The 27,516-nt window shown below is 42.4% G+C and overlaps 1 protein-coding gene across 1 annotated transcript; it reads right to left on the bottom strand.

Moving 5' to 3' along the window:
• Positions 1 to 1,063: 1,063 nt before the first annotated feature.
• On the bottom strand, positions 1,064 to 24,658 carry SLC5A8 (solute carrier family 5 member 8). Its single transcript, XM_071732948.1, has 15 exons — positions 23,965 to 24,658; positions 21,111 to 21,176; positions 20,299 to 20,350; positions 17,935 to 18,002; positions 16,908 to 17,062; positions 15,462 to 15,602; positions 11,383 to 11,512; positions 9,799 to 9,887; positions 8,445 to 8,557; positions 7,052 to 7,119; positions 6,665 to 6,751; positions 5,483 to 5,676; positions 4,273 to 4,376; positions 2,497 to 2,582; positions 1,064 to 1,493 (listed from the first exon to the last, which is right to left on the bottom strand). Exons 1-15 carry the CDS (start codon positions 24,295 to 24,297, stop codon positions 1,410 to 1,412), a joined length of 1,770 nt encoding a protein of 589 aa, XP_071589049.1. The 5' UTR covers positions 24,298 to 24,658; the 3' UTR covers positions 1,064 to 1,409.
• Between the last annotated feature and the right edge of the window lie 2,858 nt (positions 24,659 to 27,516).

Below are 27,516 nucleotides of genomic sequence, written 5' to 3'. Positions count from 1 at the left end.
CAGCACTCTGCAGCAGCATGGACATACCACCACTTACCCTTTTTCAGATGTGTGGGCTGAAAGTACTTGGTAAGTACAAATTATAACATTCCAAGGCTCAAGAACTATTCCATAGCACACAGTAACCTACTTCTGTGTCATGGAGACAAAGCACAAGGCTGTATAAGCTGGAAGTAATGGAGGCTTTCACCCTTCCACACCACAAGGACAGAGTAATGGTCTGTGCTTCTCTTGGCAATTCAGTCAGAGGATGAGCCATCCCATGCGCTGCAGCCCTGGAGAAGCCTTCACTAAATAATCACTCTGTGATCCCTTCCCTGTTCTGCAGGGATTGTGCATTGGCCTGCCTGCCGAAACACACAACGTGCTCTTGCCTGATCTGGGCCAACCTTGACCATGAAATCCGAGTGACAACATGAACCCAAATGGCTACGTGAGGTTTCAGCTCACAGGACTACAGGTAACAGCAGTGGCAACTGCAGATGCAGCCTCTCCTCTTGACCCTCTTGTCCAGTAGAGCAGGGTGCCCTCTTCTTGTATTAACATCTCTGCCCCACTACACCTAGCCCAGTGTAAGAGCAGTCATAGCCCAGCACACTGGGAACACAGCAGGAGACTACTGTGGTTCTGCTATACAACACTGAATAAAAAGCCCCAACACATCATTTCCTTCATGAGGACCAGGGCAGCAGAAGAGGGAGACAGGGTGTGAAGAGAAGGATATGACAGACTCCTGCCTCTACCCATCACCAGAGACACTCTCTTAGCTTCCAGCAGTGAGCACAGCAGAGGAGATGCAGGTAACCAGGGAACAGGTGACTTCATAAAACAAATACATACAACAAAACCAGCAAAGTAAATACACTTTCAGGATCCTACAAAGGAACTATATGGCACTAAATACACCTTCTGCACTAAAAAAAAGACCAGCTGTTTCTTGAAATCTGATAAGGTCCCACAGCCCTAATTTCTTCGTACTTTCAATGCCTTAAAAGAAAAAAACAAAACAAAACAAAACAGAAAAACAGCCACATATAGCAGAAGAGTGCTCTTGACAAATAAAAAACGTTACTTTGTGATAGTGATTTGAGATTGAGATCAGGTATTTTGCAGGAGGCTCAAGAAAATCAGGTAAATATTTCACATAAAAACATTGCCTTAAGCCCTGACACCAAGATACAGAGTGTGAGAGTAAGGAAGTGCAAGAAAGATCTCTTTCCTTTCTTTAGTAGTCCCAAGGCCATGCAGGAGCAACAGTGCCATGAAGCTCAGCAGATGCCTGTCCAGTGATCCCAGCAGGGCTGGTAACTGACCCAACAGAGGAATGCCAACAGTACTTTACATGAATAAAACTGTCCTTGTGGGCTGACATGGCCCCACATCTTTTATGAATGCCACTGACTTTGGTTTTATTTGCTTGCAACATCCATTTCAATGTGGCTGAAAGCAGGGTTGTCAGTTCCATCAGCTGCCCGTTCCTGCTCTTTCTCTGGCTGAAAAACAAGAGACAAAAGCCACGCTGGGGAATGGAAAACAGACTTCCTCTCTTTGACCTGCACAAAGCAGAGTTGAACCTGACACACAAGGATGAAACACATCTTGATTGCTGACTGAGCATAAAGTCTGACTCCAGTTAGAAACCAGTATGGCTGTGCACATCAGCTTCCAGATGGGTAGTTGTGGTTTTTTTTTTTCCAAAAGACTTTGAGGATTAATTTCCCAGATAGGGAAAACAGATGTTGGCCCATTAAAGACAGCGAATGACAATAGCCAGTCTCCATTCATGACAATAGTTTTGTAAAAAGACTCTTCTCTCACTGGTGTCATATACAGAAGCTGAAATACATGAGAAGGTACCAGGAGTTGTCCTCAAGGGGGAAAAACATTTTGCAGACTGGATTATGTTAAAGGTATGATCCTTGCCTGTACTACAGCTTGAAAAGAAATCTATAGTTGTTTTGGTTTTGTTTGGTTTTTTCTTTAAAAAAAAAAAAAACTAAACAATTTTGCCCTATATTCTCCCTTCTAAGGGATGTTATTAACCCATAATGTCTCCCCTTTTCCTAGATCTTAGGGAAGAACCTAGGAAACAGATACACTGACTAGAAATGTTTTCTCTGAAACAGCAGCTGAGGTTGAAAAAAAATCCAGAATTTAGAGAACATGTGTTTACAAACAACAGAGGCTTTGCTGAGTCCAAAGCATGCCTTGGGCCAGCTTCCAGGAGACTTGTGAAGGAGTATTTTGTCAGAAGCCTGGAGAACAACTATCCCTTTTCTCAGCTGCTGCTCTTGTTCAGGAAGTCAAGCTGTGGACAACCATAGCCTCCCTGCCTACGCCAGCTGCTTTCCTCCTACTCACCTTGTGGTCTGCTGCTGCCTTAAAGCAGACACAGGATCTGGTGCCATTCATGCCAGTGGGAAAAAATAAAGACATGGACTGTTTGCATTTGTCCCCAGAGGGAAAGACTCATCAGAGATGAGTAATTGTACTTACTGTCTCAGATGAAGGCCATGTGAAGCTGGACAGGAAATCTTCCTTGGTCAATAGGAATTTACTATCTATGTTCTGCTTTAGTCCTCCTGAAAAATAGGCAGGTTTCAATCAGCCAGGTTTTCACATGTAAATGATTTGTCACAGCCCAAAAATGAACACCATGGCAGATGAACAGGACAGTCATGCAGCAAAAGCCAGCCAGTAATAATAGGACTTAGGGATCATTTCTTTACAATTATGCATACCCCACACCTCTTAAAATATAAAATGATCCCTCAAGGCCTATTTGAAATGCCTTTGCAATTCTCAGAGTTTCCCAGATCCTCCTCAGATTTCTTATTGTGCAAAAACTAAGACAATCATCATAAAAGGATAAACCCCATATAATGACACCTGGGAGCACCCTGTCAGACCAGGAGCTGGGCTATCAAGTGCTCACTCCCCTATCAGCTGAGTAACCAACCCTTTTTATAGCTCGTTTTTATAGCTCATTTTTATAGCTCATTTTTATAGCAAGTTATTTAAGGGCAGCCCCCATGTGGGGGGATGAGGCTTAATGGGATTGTTTGGGTATTTTTAAGACATGGGATATTAACTGCTTTTGTGGAAGAAAGGAGATGCAGGGGTTGGCAATTAACTCTGATTGTCACCTGAGGCTTAAATGGGACCTCACTCCACAAAAAGCATAATGACATTGTGGCTGACTTCTTTTGGGCTTCTGTTTCCTGGGCTGAGGATTTCTCATCTGGATTTAATATGTTGCCTGATTCTCATGCTTTGTTTCATGGCTTGTGGGCTATCTGATCCGAATGTGGTAAGAAGCAAAATTTGTCTCCAAGCATCACTGGGGGTGGGAAGAAAGGGCAGAGGAAATCCTCAAGAAACTTGCAAGGAAAAGAAAATGGTAGAAGCGTAACTTGTAGTGACTGGTTGCAAGGTATAGGGAAGATAAAAGAAGTGAGTTTGCCTGTTGCTGTGGAATTTCATAGTCCTGGAGAAGCTTCAGGTTGCACAATTAGGTTTGAAATGTAACAGATTTAAAGGTGAGGGCTGTCATAGAAATCTTTCTGGGAATACGGGGGAAAGCTCTAAGAATAGCTGCTGTTGTGCTATTGCTGCCATGCATGAGGTGGATGAGAGATGCACTTTTCATCTCGCCTAGCTGCAAAAGTAGTGAGGCCGTGGGCTTGAAATGAAATCCCTGCTCTTAACAGTGAGGTGCTGCTTTTTACCCCTTGCACAAATGATACAGGGAAGCTGAGAAAGACGCTAACGTAGCCATCATGCACAGGCTCTGTGGCTCCTAAGCATGTGCTTGGGGAATGTGGAGAAAAGCATGCACTGTCCAGGTGCAGGCAAGAACCCTTGAGTGTTCTGAACTCACTCAAAGTAAAACTGCTTCTATCCTCTAGGAGCATAGGTGCATCTCCTGGCATGGAGTTCTGAACAGGGACAGCTCTTAAACCTCCAGCCCCTGCTGGCATCTGATAAAACAGGAAAGACGAGTGTCTTATGTTGTTATGATTACTATTATTGCCTTTCAGGTTAAAAAACTGCTGAAACTTCTTTCTCTTTAGAAATTTGAAGTAACTTTTGCTGTGAGCAGAGACCAAGAGAGGGACACAGAAGGGCTTAGGGGAGGAAAGATTTCAGATGGTAACCTTTACAGTGTTTGCAATAGGGTCACCAGCACTTCCTGTGGCAATCACAGCTCTCTGGTCATCCTAGTTTGAAAGAGATCTAAAACACATTAAATCACAGCTCTCCAACCAGTACCTGTTAGGAGGCTGATAATTATTCCCACAGCTACTGTGGTAAGTGTCCCAAGTGTGCTGAAGTAGAGGTAAGACAAGGAGTACCAGCTGTCTGCCAGGGCAGGCCTGAAAAAGAGCAGAATAAGTGTTAATCTCTGCTTTCCTGTAACTAGCAATTTGAAAATGTTTCCAGACAGAATATAAATACAGAGTTCCTTCTGAACCAAGTCACCTTGTAGTCTTGAATTACCTCTGTACAATAATATACACGCTGAAAAATGGTTCCAAAATTGCAGGACAAGTTCCTTCATGTGGGAGGAGACTGTGTGTGGGATGGAGCAGGTAAAATAGGGCATCAGCTATCCAGATGAAGGGACAATATTATTTAAGGGATAGGACACCAGAAGAGAAAGTAGCTTTAAATAGCCAGAAACCATAGGGCAACTCTCACAGCTCAGGTTGCTTTATTTTGTTCTCCCTGACAAGGTGCTCTGTTGAAATAGTTGCTTCCCTACAACCTTGAGCAATGCAGGAGGCCTTGTGTGAGAGGCATAGAGTAAGAAACTGGATCTTGGGCACCCACACGCAAACCAGGGTACCTGTTGATTGTATAATGCTCTAAGATATAAGGATTGAGAATGCCTATAAATGTGTATGTTCAGCTTCTTTCTGTTCCTGCTGTTCCCTATATTATCATTCACAGCTGTAACACTTAACTGTGATTGTCCAGACTAAAACACAGATGCAGAGGGCAGAAAATCCCTTATATTTTGCCCATCATATGGGCCATGCCCTCTTCTGAATTTCCTGAGTAGAAATAGGTCTGCAGACACAAGCTGTTGTAGGTGGAGCTGTTAAAACTGCCAAACTGCTCTTTAACTGCCTACTGCTTTAATTCACGTGACAGATTGTGGAAGTTAATCCAGTAACTATACATGTTATGCTTTCTTAACACCATCGCTCCCAGTAAGGTGTATCCAAGCCTTTAAACTCAAATATTGTGCTGAAGATTTTCAGATCAATAGGGAGACTCATTTTGACTTCTGTTCTGGGATAACTCGGAAAAACTTCACTCTGACAGGAAAAAATAAGCGGAGATAACTACTTCATCTTAAACAGTTTAGTAGGTAAAGCAGGGAGAGATAGCTAGGGTAACCCAACTGCTAGACATATGTTTGTGTTGCTTGAAAAAAATACATGCTTGGTTGATTGCACATGACAAACTTGTATACCTTGCTGTAGTTGGTTTGCTGAGAATTGTTGTTAATGGAATTGCTGTTGATGTCACATTTACTGAGGATATATTACAGCCTGCAACTGAGAGATGTAGAGGCCTGGCACTGTTTTCTTGTGGAGGGTACATCTGAGATCCAATTCCAACCCAAAGTGAAATTAAAAAGCCACTGAGGAGACCCACAAAAGCACCCTGCAAAACATAAAATAAAAGTTGCATCTATATGATACGCATAAAGCTATTTTAAAAAAATAATCAACACTTAAACAAGAAACAGTTACGATAATGTAAACTGTAGGCTCCACAGTAAAAATGAAATACACAGTTGGGGAAAGCTGAGTGCTTATGGAGTGCGTGGCAAATGGAGTGCTTACTCACAGCTCCTCTTTTTATTTTGCCATTATGCCTTTACAAATAAAGAATAGCTTTGGGCTGCATGGTATATTGGAAAATACTGCTATATTGCACACCGTCCCTGAACAAATATAAAAGGAATTTTTTTCCTTTTTATCATGTCATCTGTTTTTGCAAAAGTCTCTTCTACTTCTGGGTGGGGGTTTTTTTGGCTGACAGCTAGTAATTTGGTTTGGGGTTGTTTTTAGTATATACATAAAATTTGCAACAGCAGAGTGGTAAAGGATAGTGATTAGTGGCCTTAATAAATAGCAATCCTGTCAGACTAACCCTTGGACTGTATTGCCAAGGTTCATCAAATAATTTTTTGATATATCAGCTTAGTCCTCTGGAAATGGTAATTTCATGACACAGAAGCACTCTCAGAACCTCCAGTTCAGTTTGCAAATGTTTAGGCCCCATTTTCCCAGCCTGACCCCCTTTTGCTCAGACAGGCCAGTGTCTTCTGAGTCTACTGGCTGTTCAGCTACATCTCAAGACACATTGTTCCCTGACTCTAAAACCATGTTTTCCAGAGATCCTTGCCAAAGTTTCCTTTTTATTCAGATTTTTCCCCCCTCTGGCCCTGTAAATCTCTTAATGGGATAGAAATTCAAGTTCTTGTACAGCCCTGTTCACTGCCTTGGGATGAGGAGGAAAAGAAGCATATCCTCATGGAAAGTATCAAGGAGCTGCCCAATATAAAATTATTGAGTGAAGAGAAGGAAGGAGATGCCTAAAACTATCAATTAATTTGAATCAAACAGGGCTTTAAATTTTTACTTACAATTTCATTTGCAAAGGAACAGAGGATTCCCAAGGAAAACATTCCTAAAAGGGGGCCGCCAATAATGCCAAAAATGCTGAGCGCTGCCTGAGGAAGGAAGAGTCTGCTGTCAGATGCTGGGCAAGAAAGTTGAAGACATTAACATGGAAAGAACAGAAGATGTTGAGAAGGAAATTATGAGGGTTTTTTCAACTGAAGAATACTTGCCTTGCAGGACTTGGTTTAGTTACAGGGGTGCTTAAAGTAGAGGCTGAGCCACGGGCAGTTTGAGGCCAGTACCCAACAAAGAGTAAAAGCTGATCTCATAATGGCATCCAGCAATTATTTTCTTACATAACTCACTCTGGGTCATTCAACATGGGCACAATAAAGCAGTTTGACACCTACCTGCAACAAGGCTCCCAGGACAGATGCCAGTGCAGCCATAGCAATGCAGGCTAAACCATAAAACAGGCCTGTGTGGGAAAGGCAGAATGATGAATTAATCTGCCAGAGTTTTAATAATGGCTAATGGAAATGTTCTGTTTAACCCAGCGCGGCCCCTGACACCTTCAAATCTGCTAGCATCTGTTTTTTGGTTTTTTTTTTTTCATAAGAGAGACTGAACTGACTGAAAGGTCACATTTCTGTTTACATGGAGTTCATGAAAAACGTGACAAAATCCTCTTCCTGTATACAGCTGAAAATTAGTTACTAAATGGCAGCAGTGGGAATTAGCCACAGTGGCAATACAACACATATTGGTCATATTTTTTAGCTAAGCTCCTGTGTCATAGTCCTTATTTTGAGGGAATGATTTTTGCTTTGGAACAAGACGATAAATGCTAGTGAATTACTGGGAGCTGGAGCTGTGACAAAGAACATCCTGGGTCAGCAGGAAACAGTCTCTCTTCCCAGGACCATAACATTGGGTTATTTGTTTTTCCAACCTCTGCCCCTGTTGAGTTTCACTGAACAAGCAATATGTTAATCTCATTGTTTAATGTCAGGCAACTCATTATAAGACCAACAACAAACAATTCTGGCATAAACATTGCTCTCAATAATACTTACTGAATAATAATAATACTGCTCTCAGGTGAAAATATTTAATACTTGTCACCTGCCACCAGTCTACCGTGCTTACTGGTAGGGGCTATTATACCACGTTGGGACTGTGGTTTTTCCATGCTTACTCAAACACTTCCTTAGGCTACACCTCCAGTTGGTCACAAACTGTACAACTAGCAGACACAGTAATTGGACTCCAGAGATTTAAACCATCTGCCCAATCTAGTTGTGACCCTCCTCCTCGAGCTATGTATTAAACAGGGGAGCTAAACAGACTGAGGGGCTGAGATTGTATCAGAGAAAACATGAAGTTTCTCCTTCTCTTTGATGTTACTGGGACACAATGCTATTGCTTGCATATCACCAAAGTAAGTTTGTTACAAAGTTGTTTCTATAGCTTCTCGCTTTTGACAGATCAAAGAAAAATAATAGCTGTTCCAGTCTGTGACATTTGGTTTTGTAGTACTGCAAATCAATATTGGATACAGATGCAGTGCATCTTCCTGCTTAAAGATGAAACAAGATGGCTTTTTTTCCCCTGATGATCACTTGAAATACCTTGTCCCCCTATTCTGTGTAAAACCTGCACAGCTCATCTCGTCTCCCAAACATTGCCCCAACGTAGTTCTATCAGTGTGAATGCACTTAGTCCTGACTTCCACTGCCATAAGCAAGATCTAAATCAAACCTTTACTTTGTAAAGCAAAAGAGAAGATGTTTCCAGACATACTCATCCCCCTGGATATCCACGACAACTTCTTTTCAGAGAGGGATGGGAAGTATGGCTTAATGAGGTCTTCAACAGTCACAGCAGCCAGAGCATTGATGCTGGAGGACACCGTACTACAGGAGGCAAGATTTATACCATTTTTTTTAATCTTAGAAGCTGAAATCATAGATGACAGATGGGTTATTGGCAGAGAGAAACTGCTACTGTCTAAGAACAGTGTCAGAAAACTAACATAACTGCTGTATTGGTTGAAACAACTTATTATTCCAGGTGGTGTAGTTGTTAGCTTACAAAACTGTGTAGAGTAATTGTTCTTAGTGAAGACAAGCCAAATATTAATGGGCCTGGAGAAGTCAATGAAAGTTTCTATTATCTATTATTACATGTGGCTAAACAGGAAATGCTACTGGTATATGTGATGCTTTCACAAATTATTTATACAGTATATATGTGGGCAGGTAACATTCCTACATGCAGGTCACTGATTGCTTCAAATGCACTCTCAGAGGATGATTCATATAACCTAATAATAGTCATCTAAAAATTAGTCAACTAGTTGAAACAGAACTGACCCCTCTCTCTGGGGTCAGAGAAATTGGCAGTCCTAAGACAAAGCCAGAAAGGTGATCTTGTGTCTACATGCACCTTGTTCTCATAAAGCCACCAGCTGCTCCCTGGCTGTTCTCTCTATTTATGTAGGTAGAAGTACTCAGAACAAAAAAATTATTCTGGTGTCACATTCTTAAGTTTCCTCATTTTTATCAGCTCACTATTGTTCGGAGCCTTCATTGAGAATTTCCTAAAAGGTGCTCCTTGTGAAAGCTGAACAAAACACTCCCTACTATGGGATATAAAGGGATTGATTTGTCACCTTTAGTAAAAATATATGGCAATTTTTGATTTAATGGGGTTCATTCAAGATAATTGGAAATCCAGAAAATCTTATGAACAAGACTCCAAGAGCACGGATGAGGAAAGGGAGATGGCTTTACAGTCAAGCAGGATCAAAACTGGCTATTTTGTGTAACCTCTCATTTATAGCACGTAAAAATTCCTCTAACAGAGGGCTTTAAAAGGATTGAGAGGAGGATTTGCTAGTGCAATGCATTGCATATGGCTAGTTTTTTCTTCATGTAGGAACTAGCAGGTAACTCCAAACAGCTTTGAGTACTAGGGCCTCAGAGCACCACTGCTGGGAACTGGATTTTTAAGCTGCACCTTATAGTGTTTTTTTTAAGAACAAAACTTAGCTAGACAAAGAAATGAAATGCAAAAGCTTTACTATAAATGACAGTTTTGCTCTAGTAAAAAAATAGCAAAAAACAAGACGCCAGGTTCCAAATTACAAAATTACCTTAATGTCCCACTGTAGGCACTAGCCACAAAAAGCCCTGGCACTCCTGGAAATTCGCTGAGAATATCCATCACTAGGTATGGCATTAGCTGAAAAATTCAGAGAGTAAGAAATATTACTATATTGGCCTATTTTTTCTTTTTTGCCACTCTATTATTTTTGTTAGAACTTTCTCATCGGCATTCTGTCCACTTGTCCTAATTTTGAATGTTCCACCTTGCACTATTTATTGGTTTTCTACAGAGAAAACCAATCCTAAAACATCCACTTGAGACACAACAGTCTTGTTTAGACCACCCAGCAGAGGTAAGAACACAGCCATGCCATCAGGCTTGCTTTCCAGTGTCAGTGGGACAGGAAGCTAGTTCTGGTAGTCTGCATTGCACATCACTCTGTTAGGCTTGGGCACCACTATAGATGCTTATGTCTGGTATTGACTTCACAAAAGGATTTTTTCATACAGTTCAATAATTTCCTTATAATGGAAATAGTGTGCCATTTGTTGACCTTTGCATGATATGAGTGCTGCGAAGAGATAGGATTAAGACTTCCCTCCCGTGAACAATTTTTTTTAACAGACAAGTTGGTCTTTTTTGGACTCCACCGAAAGAATTTGACTGACAGGAACAACTTGATTTCCTTTGGGTTTCCTTTCTGTATCTCATTTTTTTCTACCCACAAAGACCAGGTGGTCCTGCCTCAGGTACTCCCTTGTCTGTGCTCTTCTCCTGGATTTCCAGGGGTGTTATCCAGAGCTTATGATTACCCCAGGCATAAACAAAAAAAATAGACTTGTATGACTTCCTTGGACCCTGAATTTGGTCAGTCTTTGGGCTCCCAAAGCTTTTGTTCCTCATGTAAATCTGAAGCTCAGGGCCTATTTAGGGAGAGGGCAGTGCTGGTTACAAGATGGTTTCTCTGCAGCACAATACAGCACTGCTTGATTGCCCAGGTCTCACCCGAAGGAGGGAAGGATGCACCATCTCTGAAGTAGAACTGCCTGCTGGTAGCCTTCTTACAGGTGTGCACTGTGGGCACAATTATGTTTTAGAACTGAACAGACTTTTGCCTCCCTCACTACAGGGCAGTTTTAGGTCAGATGACACGAAGCAGCTCGCTGTGTTCTGCAGCCACTTGCATCAGCTGCTTCAGCCCTCCCTGGCCACAGACTATTCCTCTCACTCCTCTCTGAAGTGCTGGTTTAGGCAATGCTGGCACTACCGGTCCTGTTCTGGGTGAAAACCCCAAATACCTGCAGAGATGGGTGGACTGACCATCCTCCACATCACTGCTGTCCCTGCCACCCTCTTCACCTGGTACTGAGGGACCTGCAGCTCCAGGACAGCCTGGGGACACTGGGACTGAAAAGTGGAAAGGGAAGGACAGGTCTGCTGCTTCCTCTGGTATTCCCTCCTGCCACGGTCTCAGCTTAATCCCTCAATGTTACAAACTCACCCGATAAAGGGCTCAGGAATGTCATTGCTCCCAAGCCCCAGGCTCTTGAACCCCTTGCCCTGTCTGGTTTTTATGGATGCAGAGCCAGAATTCCATCTGACCACCTTCCCCTGAGACGTGGGGTCCCACCTGGTCCAACGCCGACACCTTCTTTGCCGTCCAGGGGTCACAGTCCCTGTAGATGGAGTAGAGGGACAGGCCGCACAGCACCGACAGGGTCAGTATCACCCAGAGGCCCAACAGGTTGATGTAAAGGGACCTGCACCAACAGGCATGGACATACCATGTTGTTAGAGCTCGACATCCTGCAAAACCCCACCAGGGAGAGGTGAGCAAGAGCCAGCAAGGAGACCTCCCAGTCAGTGGCTGCCTGCTGGGAAGGGAGTCCCAGTATGGCACCCACCATTTCACTCCAGGTGAGATCTCATTTTTAAATATAGGGATTACACTGTTTGTTTTGATGTTATGGTCTGCATACCCGTTTCCTGACAAAGTCTGCTCAGGAGATGACAGGAGGGATAGAGCAATCCCTGAGTTTCAACATGTTTGCCAGTTGGGCATTGCAGGCAGCTGGCACTAAGACATTCCTCCCCCCACATACCACTTCAAGACAAACCCTGGACAGATTTGTGAGGTGGGGTGCCCCAGATCAAAGTGTGGGGTCCCCTTTCGCCAGCATTATTTTGCCTCTGGAGTTGAAGTGCAGTTGCTTACACAACGCAGGAGTGGCCCCTGTAGAGAAACCAATCTCACATTTCCTCCCAGGAGAGTCTGGGACATGGGACCTGGTCTGGTGCCATCAGAGTCAGCTCCAGAGTGCAGGGGTTTGTCACCAACCCCAGGGCCTCCCCTTTAATAACTAAACAACTGGAAGGCTGCTATGGTCCAGTAACTCCACTGTCTCCCCATGTCTTCACAGGAGCTACAGCTAATGCTGAGACAGATAGTGACATGGTGGTAAGGTTTTAATGCTCCTCGTGCCCCACACAGCAGGCAGTCTCTCTTGACCATGAAAAACAAGTTGTTCTCCTTGCCCATCTCCTCCCCTAGAGAGCTCTCTTCCCTTCCATCTAACTAGCTGATGTTCTCAGATGTTTCTCATCTCTCTCTTGATGACTGCTGGGTCACAAAGTCCTTCTCAAACAAACACACCCATTGGGAGCTTAGCCTTGAAAAACAGCGTTCCTTTCCAGCAGTTGCCTCCAGGTCATCTGTGTACCATCCACTGATAGCAACTTAACTGCCTGATGGCTCAGATCATATATCTTGGATCTGTGCCAGCCACTAAGCCCTCCACTGGGAAGACCAGACCTTCACCATCTGTACAAATATACCCACACCTGTGATGGCTCAGGAAGCCTTATAGTGCTTTCTATTCCCAAGAATGTAAGAGGCATCAGCCTTTGGACTGTTCTAGAGGACCATCAGGATTAATGAAGAAGCAAACATAACTTTAAAGGCCTTGTAAGGCATCAAAATGGACATTTTCAGATAGGCATGATGTATATTAACTGGTTTAACTATCAGTCTTATGCCATAGAAAAGTTATTGGCAATCATAATGTAAACTCTTAAACAGGAACTACATAAACATTATAAATAAAAGCCAGTTTACACAAAATAGGAAAACTCTGCATTTATGTTTTGCATTTGCAACTAGGGATGATCTAAACACAGAACCAGCAGCATCTTAAATTTCTCTCTAATTTGTTAAAATTAACTGGTCCTCTTCTTATAGATGCTTACATCTAGGTTGGATGTCTTGCATCCATTTAGCTGAAGCTGTTCCTGCACTGGCATAATCTGCATTGGAACTGATTTAGCACAAAATTTAATCAATGAGCTAAATCAATCCAGCTCTTTTGTAATAGCAGTATTAGCATAGACCCTGTAGTAAGGATTAGAAAGTCAAGAGAAAATACAGAAGCAAAATAAATAGTTTGTCTGAATCCAGCAATTCTTGTTTTCAAACTGTATCAGTGTTCAACAGTGAAAATAAAGCTCTTTTTTTTCCCCTCTGATTTGCATCCCAGCTCATGGTACAACGTATGACTAAGCACTGGAGATTAATAATTGTAGCACTATTGGAGGAAAGTGTTCCCATTAATTTTGGGTGAGTAATACGGGGTAGAGCTTGGGTGAAGTAGGCACTGTGACTGTACAAGGTTTATTTTCACTTGTTTGTTTCAGGCTAACTCTAAGATTTTACCACTGAAACATGCCAAGTGATGACCTCAAAAGAACAGTAGAGAAAAATGTGTTAGTGGCCCATATTTTTCTGAAAATTTCTCCTGTTCTGAGTGCCTGTAATTGCTCATATATGAGCATTATGTTCAGCTTGCCTAGTTACTGTTTGAGGATGACAGCACCTGCTCCTCCTGCCTACTGGTGTGCTTCTTGAATGCAGTGAAATCCTTTCCCATAGCCTGAGAAAATTCCTACTCTTGTGACACTGTTAAAGGCCTTCACAAAAACTTCAAGTCGGGATCTGGGAAAGAATTATTTTCTCAACTCTCATTAATTATTGTGCTGCCTCTTTTAAGCCTCTCTGCGTTGGGCTGTCTCTTACAATAAATGCCTCACAAGTACAAAGCCCTCTTAATTTGTCCTGTTGACATTTTACACTTCTATATACAGGTTAAATGGCAATAAGAGGTGCAGGCCTCTGATATGCCAGATGTGTTTAATTACATTTGCAAATGAACTAGATAACCACCACAGAATAGCACTCTTATAGATGTGACAAGCTGCAACCATTGTACAATTATTTCTCCATGCAGGGGTACATTCCTTGCATGAACAAGATGCCATGGAGTCCAGCCACCCATATTAGCAGGAGAGGACTCCACTGATTAATAAGGCTGTGTCACCACTAACACAGTATGAGCTATAAATCCCACTCAAACCCCTCCAGAAGCAGATAGCTTTAAGCCCTGGTCAAAGCTGCTGCACTTGCTCAGAAAATCTGCCATGGTGCCAGATTCCCTTTGGCTACACTCTGCTTCTGGGCTGCTCTGGAGGTGTTCCTCCTTAGAAAGAGGACAGAGACATTCCAAGAGAGGTACACAGCCCTGAGTGGAGGAGATGCTCAGGAAGAATAGTCTCACTGGCACACAAATTTGGCACAATGTATGCTGTTGTGGTCCTGTATGCAGTCATGCCAGACAAAATTATGGCGAAGGATGCACCTCCTGACTCTGCAGTGCCAAGAACCTGGAACTCAGCCATGTGCCAGAGATTGTGGAGAAACCACATGGTGTATTGGAGATGTGGCTGCTGATGAGCATAAACTCATTCCTGCCTGCAGTATATAGGACAAAAAAGTAGATTTTTTGTTATTGCCACAACCAAAATATTTCAGCTCTCAACTGTGTATGATTCTGTGGGTACTCTGCTAGCTTTATGAAGTTAAAGCCTTCATAAAACTCCTTCTTTGTATGACACTGTATTGTAGAATTTATAAGGACTATAGTTATGATATTTATTTATATATTTCTCCTATAAATAGACTTCATGAGCTCATTAAACATTCTTAAATCCTGAGTTATGAACTACTGGCATGATAACTAAAGATAAAGTTAACACAAGAGAGTTAGTAAATTCTAGACTGAAGGCTAATAAAAAACGTTTGAACTCAAGGAAAACAGAACTCTCTGCCAGTTTCCATGGTGAATTAATGAAGAAAAATTCAGTATTTTTATGAAAACAAAATACATGATACCTCAGCAATTTTATCACTGAATAAAACATTTCTGCATTTTCTCATGCATATACTCACTGGTATGGAAAAATCTTCTGGTCTTCACTTAAGCAAAATTCGTACATGATTTGGTTTAGTAGAGCAGCAATTCAAGATACTGTCTTGATATGGCTTCAGCATAAGTGCTATATTATTTGGTCTTCAGGTTGCATGCAAACTTAATGCAGCTATTTCTATGCAATAATACTGGCACATTCTGGCACAAAGTTTGATATTACAGAAATTATATCTAATTCAAATACCAGTATTTATTTTGTTGATTTGTTTCCTACGTGGTCCACAGAACAGAAAGCAAAAGTTGTTACCCTTTACAAAAGGGTTTTATCTAGACAAAAAACATTCTCCCCTATAAATAGCAAGGAAAAAAAAATCCCTTACAAAAATACCTCCCTCATAAAGAACAGTCACTGCTGAATTCAGACATTAAAAGTTACTGTATGCAGACTTACAGTTTTGCGTGGAACCTGGTTTTGCATGAAATGTATCTCTGTATTTGAGACTGGTTAACCCCATATATGCCAAGCCATGTGAAGGACCCACCTATAACAATTGTCCAAAAGGTGTGCCTTTGAAAAGGACTGGGATTAAAGCTACAACAAGAGGAAGAGAAAACAAATTCAGAATATGAAAATATTCTTATTATGAGAAGACCTTAATGCCTAGGAGAAAAAAAATTCCCCATGCTTATTCTAATACAAACTCTATTTATTTGGCCCAATAAATATAAAAATTCAAAAGATACTCCAAGTTTACATTAAATCACAAAAAACAAATTAAATCACAAAAACCATTACATTAAATCACAAAAAACTCATTTTGAAACTGATCCAGTGAAACACTGTGATCTGTCCAACTGTGAAGTTTAACTAAGTTATTTGCCCATAAACTAAAGTCTTATGTAAAGGCTGTATGATGCCTGTGACTGTTGTGATGAAATGATGCTCTTGTAAATCCAAAATTCCTGCTCATCTAGAGGGACATCAGTCTGGCACCAGTATAAGGGTGTGGTGTTTTGAAATCACACTTCAGTATAGCAATAAATTGTTCTTTCATCTATTTTATTTTTTGCATGCCTTAATTCTATTTCTTTTCCCATCTGTGAACTCTGACAGGGGAAGAAGCAATGCAGCGTAACTGCTTCAAGTCAGCCAAACAGATTGAAAAAAGACTGTTCACATGAAGAAAAAAAATACCCACGATTCTTTTCTGAAGAACTTGGTGCAGAATTTTATAGAACAACCTAATGAGTATTGTGAACTGACAGACAAAAAGATGAAAGGTAATACTTGTCACACTAAATTTTCACTAATAGAACTGGGCGAACTTTCTCATCAAACATGCAGTAACTTTTTTTTTTTTTTTTTTTTAACTTGGAAGTGGTTTTTGATTCAACACTGATAGAATGAATTTGATGATATTTTTAGGTTATGACTATTTATAATAATGGAGAGGAAAATACTACTAAAATAACTTCTAATTTTTCTTTCTGAGGAAAGAAAAACATTTCTCTTTTTTCATATTAAACAAATCTATTATTTTCATATTAAACAAATCTATTATTTTCCTAGCTCTTTTGTTTCAGTGGCTGAAATGCCAAATCAGCTGTTTGCAGTTTGCAAGCATAAATACAATTGTCCTCTCCTATCCACCACTGACTTTCAGTGGAGTCCAAAAAGTACCAGTAAAACACCTTCTTGACAAAGTAAAAAGGTTCTACTCTTTGCAGGCTTTTGAGTGGTTTAAAACTTAAAAAATATCCTCACAGTAGGTACGTTTGTTTAAAAATACACAAAATTTGGGTCATAACTCTCTCCCCTTCTCCTCCTTCAGCAATTAGCCTCATGGGCTCTATTGGTAGCAATACAGAGGCACAGCACTTGCAAGTACAAACTCACTCCCAGAAGTTTAATCTTCCTCCATAGTAGGAATCATTAACAATGCGTCCAAGTCCTCCCTGAAACGCCGCAGCTCGAATAATCACAGAGGAAAATCCAGCGACCATTATTCCAACCTGGAAAACGTCTGTCCAGACTACTGCCTTCAGACCACCCTGCACGAGGAAGAGCATGTATCAGGTATGACAGGGCAGCAGCATTCTTGCTTTGTGCTCACATTCAACTAAGGGAAATGTTACTCTGAGGATTACGTGTAATAGATCGCATTCACCTTTTTCCTTAATAGAAATAATTCTGCACCAAGATGTTTTGAAATTGTATCCTGAAACATAGTCAGGACATGCTGGCCCTATTTTGAAGTGCACTAGAATTTACTTTGGCCATACAAGTAGTTTAATCCAGTATTTCCATCATCAAAGAACCTGATTCAGAACTTTGATTCAAAGATAAATGGGCAAACACTACTGATCTTGCATACATAGTGTACCACAAAGTGTACCATTTGTGTGAATAAAAATAAACATTATTTAACCAAATATAAGTGATCAAATTTCTGTCAGTAATGTTCTATTTAATAACCTTTGGGCACTGGGTCAATTAACACTTTAACCTTTAGGTTAAAGGCCAACCTGTTCATGTGGCGCTTGCTGTTTTCAGTTACTACATTCAAGAACAGACAGGACTACTATAGCTGCAGTAAGCAGGTGCTTAAAAAATCATACAGTGAAAGCCTACTACATTAAAAGAAATACCACAGGAGCGTTTTTAGCAAAGAAAATCTTTTTGCTATTGTTTCAGCAAAAAGAGAAGTTGTAATGTACTAAAACAGAAAAAGTTTGCATCACATCATGACTACAATTTCATCTAGTGAAGTCCTTGGGTGAATATGGCCCTGTGGCTACAACTACACTGTGAAATGTACTGCCCTGGGATAACCCCAGTTTTCAGGTTAATTTCTAATAAATTCCTTATTTAATATGAATGGTGAAAGGAACAGAGATTTTTCTCAGCTTAGGGGCCCACGTACCACTGTGCAGTAGAAAGTGCAGACCACGCCAGTTGCCACCACCGCACCCCACAAGTCAAAGCCAGTGACTGAAAGAGAGGGAAATGGCACCAGTGTGAAAAAGGCATTGGACACAAATAAAATTAGGTTAATTTTTTACCCAATCTGGCTGCTGATGAATAACATTAATAAGTTGAATGCAATAATAATAAAAAAGCAACAGAAGATTTGTGTCTAAACCAGGTGGTTCACCTTGACAAGTTTTAAAAATGAAACAGTTGTTACAGACATTGGAAAGTGGTTACAGACATTTTTCCAGTGCTCAACAGTTAGATATACTTCAGGATCTAGGAGGCTCTCTATCTTCAGTGCAAATTATGTCAAACAATACATCCAATATGCCTATAGGCCCCAACTCAGGCATTTAAAATATGTGTCCTTTTAAAACATAATTTTGTATTAAAAATATATGTCCTTCCTTTGAAGTGTCTGGGTAGTCCCAAGGAGTCTTTAGGCAAGGACTTAAGCAGGTAAACAGCACACAGATGCTCCATAGAGGCAAGGTGGTTTGAGTATGGTCTGTAAGAAATGTGTTAAGACTAAAAGCCTCTTTTTTCTCATAGAATCCTAGAATGTCAGGTTCAAAGGGACCTCAAGGGTCATCTGGTCCAACCCTTCTACCATTACTGTTTATATGACGTGTCTCAGCACCTTGTCGAGCTGAGACTTAAAACTTTCCAAAGTGGGGGGAAACCACCACTTCCCTTGGGAGTCCATTCCAGTGTCTGACTGACCTCATGAAAAATTTTCCTCTTGTGGTCAAACAGAGTCTCACCCGGAGAAACTTGTGCCCATTGCCCCATGTCTTGTCCATGTGACTCCCTGTAAACAGGGAGTCTCTCTCTTCTTTATAGCTGCCCTTTAAGTAATGGAACATGGTAAGAAGGTCTCCCCTGAGCCTTCTCTTCTCAAGTCTGAACAGACACGGTTTTCTCACTGTCTCCTCACATGGCAGGTGATTTAGTCCTCTGATCATCCTTGTAGCCCTTCACTGGACCCTCTCCAGCCTGTCCGCATCCTTTTTGTAGAGCAGGGACCAAAACTGGATGCAATACTCCAGGTGTGATCTGACGAGCACAGAGTAGAGTGGGATGATGACCTCTTTGTCTCTGTTGGTGATGCCTTTGTTGATGCAACCCAGCACCTTGTTGGCTTTCTTTGCTGCTGCAGCATATTGTTCACTCATGTTGACCCTGTTGTTTTATTCTTCTTTCTTTTAGGAAAAAATGAGAGTACATCCCTGCCAGACAACACTGTGCTGTCATTGGCACGTAAGCTGTTACTGGCCCAGTTTGGCACACCCACATACTGCCAGGTAAGGCACTGGGGGGCTCCCTGACAGACAGCTCAGGCTAATGAGAAAGGGCAAAAAACCTAATGAAAATCATTGTTTCTAGTTGAGAGCCATCTAGACCATAGCTTGGTTTAGTGTATACTTTCAGGACAAATAAATAGAAACATAAATATAAATAATAAAAACAACAAGGACATAAAACCTGTGGGACTTATACACTGGAGGAGATGAGTGTAGACAGTGTTGGGTTTCTTCCCTTTTGTTTTGTTCAACAAACAAGAAAAAAAAAACAAAAAACCCAAAACCAATATCCTTCTAGCCAAAATGATTCATTTTTGTTTGCATTTTGTCTTTCCTTTTCTTGCCAAGTGAACAAATTGTCAGATTAAATTTTCTTTGGCTCCACATAAAAGCTTTTTTCCCCTCTAAACATAAATATGTCTTATTTTCAAAGCAAAGAGTAATTTTGAAGCAGAAAATTGAAACAATTAATTTGCTAAATATCACAACAAAGCTCTTAACTTCAAGATATCTTTGCTGTTGATTTGTTTTCCCAGGCAAAATGATAGGCTGAATTAAACAGTCCTCCTCTGGAAGAAGAGTACTTAATCAGAGGAATTAAATGTGTGCTTAGTCTTTCTGTTGCCTTAAAACTTTACTTAAGTCTTCTTAACTTTTCTGAATGTAGCCATGACCTAAGAATATTGCATGGAGTAAATGAGAGCTGATATTTCCCTTAAGTTTCTTCTAGAATTCCTTACAGGCAGGAATTAAGGGACTAGGATGACAAATGGAAGGTCTTCTATCAGAGTTCCCATTAGGATCCACAGAAATGTTAGAAGACTTCACAGTCAATCCTTGAGATGTATTTTTAGGCATGCATTACCAAAAAAAAAAAAAACAAAAAACCAAACCAACCAACCAAACAAGCAAACAAAAAAACCCCCCAAAACAAAAAACATACCAGTAGTATCTGCAGAAAAAAATGTAAGATGTAAAATAGAAGAAGAGTTGCAGTATACCCATCTTACCTTGATTTAGGGCTAAAGCTGGAGCATAAATGACAATACCAGTATATAATACCTAGGAGGGAAAAAAGGTGTAAAATCAAAAGAAATGGAAATTCCTGGGAAAGGTGATGGCTTTCTGAGACAGCTTCTCTCCAAGCATTTATGCAGTCTACATTTCCTAAATTCATAGTAGTTGAGAAATAATTCCAATATTGACTCATCGAATGAGCTGGATATGCCAAACTGCACTCAACAATAACTTCAGAACTGATCTAGTTTGATACTTTCCAAAGCAGTAATCTGATACTTAACAGTTTGCAGATACCCATTTTTTTTTCCAGTGGTGGTGGTACAAACCCTTGTATAGGAAATAACAGCTCCTGGCAGCTTGTTTTGACACCTTTCATAAACCCTTGAGAACTAGGCTCCCAGAATCCATGGACAAGAGAATGAAAACTGCCATTGCAGATAAATGGGGTGAGTTTACATTTTGAACTCATTGTGGGTTTCTCCATCAGGTAAGCAAATGACTGCTCTTTGCACTGCAACCCTGCAGTGAAGGGTCACTTGGGTCACTTGTCTCTTGGCATGGTGCTGATGCCAAGTGACTGCTTTGGGTGCTCAGCAATGCATGCAGAAGAACCAAAGGGGCAGGCAGCCCAGAATCTGCTTCTCACCTCTTTTGCTTTGGACCAGAAAGAGCTTTTTCATATTCCCAGCCACACACACACTGTGTTAACCTTATCAACCATTCAGAGAAAACATCCAGTTACACTAAGCTGAGGAATCCTGTTGGCTATGAGGACCACACAAAAGCTTTGAGGTTTACTTGCCGTTTGTATAATGAAGAGGCCTGTTCCACAGAGGCGCAGGTTTTTATTAAAGCGAAGCTCTAAATACTGCAAAAGAGAAGATAACCCAAATGTTTCTATCAAAACTTGGCAATATTGTTATGGCTAGATTGAAGGGACAAGCAACACAGAACAGGCACGGCATCTTTTTTACACTTTCATGAATGGCCAAAACTCCTAGGGTCACCTTGACTAATATCTCTCTCAACTTGATTTGGTATTTCTTTAGAGACCTCACCACTGTGTTAGGGTGTGGGAGCAACTGAAGTAGATATGAGCTCATCAGCATATGATGGAATCTGCAGACTGGAAACTGGTGCCACCCAGTTTCCTCAAGGCACTCAGACAAGGAGCTGGGCATTGTTACCTGGCAAAGACCAGCATGTTGTCACCACTGAATCAGTGAATATCCTGAACTGGAAGGGACCCACAAGGACCATCAAGTCTAACCCTTGATTCCTTAGAGGCCAACTAAGAAGTTCACCACCATGTACCATCAAACAACGGAACACACTTGCATTGTGAAATCAGTGAAAAACAAATGTTATGGCTATTCCTAGATCTTAGTTGATTTGAAAACCAGCATTATCTCTCCATATGAATTGATGCAAGGTTTTCAGTGGTGAACAGCTTTTTCCTACAGTAACCTTACCTTCTGCACTACTCAAAGAAGCTCACCATGTTCTAATGGTAATGGAAATCTAGCCTTTTGTGAAACAGGAACCTTTGCTTTTCTGTCTACTCTGGGACAGCACAATCCCTGAATGAGTTTGTAATTCTGCAGGTCAGATTTCTTCCCACCATCTGTCCTAACAACCCTCTAGGTTGTTTGGTTGCTTGTACAAAAGGAATTGCCTTTGCCTGCCAGTCTGTTTGGTGGACAAACACTGAAGTATCTCAAAGTCTTCACTCTTGAACTGAGCATTTAAAACATGTTGTCAGAGCACTCTTATGCTGCACCTTTAGACAGACACTAAAAGTTGTTTAATCTCTTACTTCTGTCCACAAATAGAAGATGTATCTTTTATAGGTGCATTTCTTTGCTTCAACCACATTATCACTGGTTTCCCAGCTGCAATTATGTCTTTATGTAATTATGAGCCATCCTCACATCACCATAGGCGAATCAGAGCTTAAGATAGACCAGCAGTTCAGTTATCTGGGATGTATTATTTCTTCAGATGCCAAGATTGACAAGGAGATAGACAACAGATTAGCAAAAGGCATACACAGCATTCAGAAGACTTCATAAAAGAGTTTGGAGCAATAAACACCTGAAGAAAAGTACAAAGATCAGTGTCTACAGAGCCATTGTACTGTCTGCTCTTTTATATGGGTCTGAATCATGGGTCATCTACCCCCAACCACCTTGAATGCTTCCAGGCAGGGGTCACTGGTACTGAGGCCATGATACTGAGGACACAGCTGCTCTGGGCAGGGCACATCTCCTGGATGCAGGATCACCACCTCCCTAGGATTGTGCTCTATGGTGAACTTGCCACCAGGTGCCACAACAGAGGAGCCCCAGAGAGAAGATACAGGGACTCCCTGAAACAACCCGTCAGCTCTGGCCATATTGACTGCCAGCAGTGGTCTCCCAGTCAGGAGACATGGAGGCACCATCCATAACGCTGCTGCCTCCTTTGAGGACACAGCAGAATCAGTGTGGAGGAGAAAAGACAGCTCAGAAAGCACTGTGCCTTGGCTGTCCCCTCACAGGACACTTTCTGCTCTGCCTTTTGCAACCCCACTGCTTGTCCCTCATTGGCCTCATTGGCGCTTGCAGCAAGCATGGGGAGAGAGAGACCTTCTGAAATATTTGTTCCTGAAGCCAAGACATGATAACTGACAGGCCAAAGATTAGTAGTTTATAACACACTGGAAATGATCAGAGATTTCTCTTGGTGAATTCTTACCTAAATATACCAACAGAAACCTTGTTTTCAGCCTCCAGTACTGCAATACCCCTGTTGAACACAATAAAATGCAAAAGACCAAGGCAGATACCCAGAGACTTACGTCTACACCAATGTCCCTTCCTCAGTCCCCTATGAAGAGAAATTCCCTCCAAATCTGCAGCTAGGTACTATCTCTACGCAGGAATATAAAGAAGTTGTACAGACCTTCTAAAATCAAAAGAAAGTCCCAACCAGATACTTCCTCACCTCAAAATAGCCTGTATGCTGACAGCTATAGCTTTAACTTACATGCTGAGCTGAAGACCAGCTCAGCTGATTTTGCTGGAAGTCTGCAAATTCTTCCAAACACAGAGCACTTGCTGATCCCCCTGTGTAAGCATGATGGAGAAGACATCCACCAGTCTGAATGGCCACAGGCAGAAATGAAATTTCTCAAAAATTTCTAGTAACAGCACAAATATATATCCTGACAGAAGGGGGCTTTCTTGGCAGCACCTGAGCTTTATCAACCTATCTGGAGGGACCATGATTTGTGAACTTTGGTTCCTATGAAAGATGCTCTTGCATTCTGCTCTTGGAATATTAGTTACATATAATTACCCACATATCACCATCCAAGCTGCTCAAGGACTAATCCACCTGCTGAACTGAGTATTTGGAGAGAAGAAATGGATTTGGCATGGTGCACAGCTCCTGAGCCAAAACAGCAGGGTTGAGCATCTCTGCGGGGGCAACCTGGGTGGCTTGAGGACAAAGCAGGTCGCACCCTTTGGGCAGAGCCTTGGAAATGTGCGGCAGCACAAAATGCAGAGGAACTTGGAAAAAGCCTGAGGGGAGACATGTGGAAAGCAGGCAAGAGAGCTCAGTCTCCCAAGCTCCCTGAAGGATGTGGAAAGGCTCCTCCTACATCACCTTACCTCGTAGGTGCTGGTAATACCCAGCTTGTAGAAGACAGGTAAGAAGATCTCAGAACTGCCCAGCACCGCCACGGTGTAGGCGATGGCGAAGATGCAGAACATGGCACCGTGGCGGTAGATCTCAGCAGGGGTGCCCAGCACGGTGACAGCTGACATGAAGCTGGCGGTAAGGGAGATCGCAACAGGGACAGCGGTCATACTGCGGCCCCCTATGAGGAACTCCTTGGAGGTCTCCTGCCCTCGCCTCACGAAGGCGTAGTAGACGCCGATGGTGGCCGAGACCGCCAGCATGGCCGCGAAGACCACGTAGTCCCAGGCGGAGAAGCGCCCCATGCTACCGGAGGGACTGCCCCTTGGGGACACAGATCAGCCCCAAAACCAGAGGGGAAACCGCTGCCCCTGTAGGGCCGGCACGGGGCGGCCGGCGGAGACGGAAAGGGAACGGGAACCCGCGGGGGTACCGCGGTACCGTAATTCCCCGCCGGGGCAGCTGAGGAGCGGTGCGGGAGGTGCCTCCTGGCGGGGGGCAGCTGAGGAGCCGCTCGGTGCTTCGAGCCGTGCAGTGTCCTGTCGGGGCCGTCGAGGAAGGGGTCGGGGTGTCCTGCCAAGGTGTCAGCGCCTGTGCCCCGGGAAGCCGTATGAGGGTTACACTGGCAGCGGCCGTGCGAGTGAAGTAGCCGGGATGGCGGGCGGGACTTATAAGGGTCCCGGTGCCGCTCCTCCCCACGGCGGTGAGCGGCCCTGAGGCGGAGAGGGAAGAGGCGGCGACCCTGACCTGACGGCGCGGACCCGGCCGGGACGTCTCGGGGTTTTCCATCGCTGTGATTACGGACCCTGTGGCGCCGAGGCTGGCGGGATGGCCGCGCTGCAGAGCCCTTCCTAAGCAGGGTTAACACCACCACAAAGTAGGGTCACGGGAGAGGGTTTTGGAGGGAAGGCAAATCACCCGACAGTGCCCCAGGATGGTATTTCTCATTAGCATATGCTACCGTCACTGCAAATGGAGATGAAAATAGAATGGTAGCATTGCAGAATGGTTCATCATCTAGTTCTAAGCCCCCTACCAAATGTTCTAATATGTACATTTCTATGGATTGAGAAATCTGGAAGGTATCTCAATAAGTGGAGCGAGTCCAGAGGAGGGCTATGAAAATGATCAGGTGAGTGGAAAACCTTTCATATGAAGAAAGGCTGAGGGAGCTGGGGTTGTTAAGCCTGGAGAAGAGAAGAAAAGGCTCTGGGGAGACCTATTAGTGACTTTACAGTATCTGAAGGGGGGTTACAGGAAGGCTGGAGATGGACTGGTTGCAAGGGCTTGTAGTGATAGGACGAGGGGCAATGCTTTTAAATTAGAGAAAACATAGATTTAGACTGGATGTTAGAAAAAAATTCTTTACCATGAGAGTAGTGGAAAAATAGATCAGGTTGCCCAGGAAGGTACTTGAAGCCTCATCCCTGGAGATGTTCAAGGTGAGGCTTGATGAAGCTCTGAGCAACCTAATCTAGCTGAGGATGACCCTGTTTACTGCAGGGGGGTTAGATCAGATGACCTTTAGAGGTCCCTTCCAACCCAAATTATTCTTTGATTCTATAAACTGAGATGCACATTTGCCAAAGTGAGTTGCTGAACTCTCTAGATACATGACAGTCAAGCCCTACTACCTATGCTGTGCTCACTGAAGTTTTGCTGAAGGTCTTCAACTAATGGCAGGTTCAAGAGTCAAAGTGAACAAAAGCGACACAGAGCTTCATATATTTTAACCACAGGGGAATGCATCAAAACCAGCTATGGGATTTCAAGGCCTGGGATGTCAAGTGCCTGTTTCTATTGCACATCTGGGACTAACACAGCATATACTACATTTGGCCATTTTACCTTATATTAGCAGTCCCAGAAGGGGGATTGAGTTAGCTGATTAAGTTGGGCCTGACAGCAGCACAACTGCACAGAGCACACCTGGCATCAGGGCTCAGAGGCTTTGCACAGAGGCTTTTATTTAGCACATAATCACCAGTTTAAAGAAAATGCTCCTTTGTAGCAGTTAGATATGTCTCTCCTCCCCAGCCTCTCCTGACTCCTATCCACAGCCTCTCCTGACTCCTATCCACAGCTTGGTCTTTGCTGCAAGTGTTCTGTGTTCATGACAAGGTTCTCTGACCTGCCTGCATCTGACCTATTTGAGATAGTTTTCAGCAGCCTTCTGTATCTTAGAAAGAACTCACTGGCCAAACACCCCACAGCCAAACCCAGGTCACAGAGCACTTTTATCACCATGGGAGTTCTGGATTTGGCAAGCACTTCTAGGTGTTTCTGAGTATTAGAAGGAGGGGATACAGGTAGAAGGCCAGTTTGGCAGGGTTATTAGGTTGAGCTGTGAAATCATGCCTGTGTTAGTCTGGCCCCAAGGTGCACATCTGGGTGTATAAAAGTTTCTGTACATACCAAAGCTGGACACTGTGGTGCAAGCAGAGTGTCCTAATATCAATATAGCAGGTTAGGGAGTTTATCTGTCTGTCCCAATTTCTCTTTAATGACTTATACAATGATTAACAGCTTTCAGACATCCTGCTGAGGAAGAGCAAGAAAGAAACCTGTACCCGTACCAAAAACAACAAAGAAATTATGCTACTGAATTATCCATTATCTGAGGTGTTTGCCCTAACTTACTACCAGCTTTTGATCACATGGGGGATGAGAAACCCTCCCAGCAAAGCTCTGGTCAAGATGAGCATTTTCCCACACAGTGCAATGAACTGGTGTTGTCTGGAAAAAATACATGTTGTAAAAAACATGACCCACTGTCACAGTAAAGACATAAACAGCCTCCTGCCAAGACCCACAGCTGGTGGTGTTCAGAGCTTTGTGCTCAGTGTTATTTGTTTGCACTCTTTCAGGCATTATGTTGCTCAAACCCTTCAAACAATAACATGCATTTAAAGCATTAACTACATGGGATTAATACAGTTTTGATTCTGCTTCTTTATCATTTTTGACATAATGTAAACACAGCAAGTGATAACATGTATTGGAAAACAAATCATGCTTCTTAAATGAAACAAAAGCAGCTATGAGGAAATGCATGTCACCCTGGTTTCAGGTGGCATCTTTGATTCTTTTTACAGGAGTGTTAAGCAAATTGTCTTTCAAATGTCATCATGACCTTTACAGCAAGAAAATCTGGGTCCTCCCATTCAAATGTTTCTGTCTTAGGAACCAGTGTCAAATCTTCATGATGGCCCTGTTCCAAATCACAGTAAGGGGACCTGGACAATAAGGCTCATTTTTTTCTTACAGATTTTTCACTCACAAAATCGAATTACGTCCATGGAGCACAGTGGGCTTGTGCTGTGTAACGAAGACAGAACTGCAGGTGTTTGCTTCTTCTCATTGCTACAATAGACATTTAAGTGTCCTCCAAACTCAGAGAGCATATTTCATTGGGTTTTTTTGTAGCACTTTGTCCCATCTCCATTGAGTCTTATGTGGTCACTCATCTCACTGGCTCTGTATATTCTTGTGACAACCACTGGCTTCAGTGTGATTTGGTGTTT

The sequence above is a fragment of the Heliangelus exortis genome, chromosome 1, assembly GCF_036169615.1.
Source record: "Heliangelus exortis chromosome 1, bHelExo1.hap1, whole genome shotgun sequence".
NCBI lineage: Eukaryota > Metazoa > Chordata > Aves > Apodiformes > Trochilidae > Heliangelus > Heliangelus exortis.
This window is presented reverse-complemented; position numbering and strand designations above follow the sequence as displayed.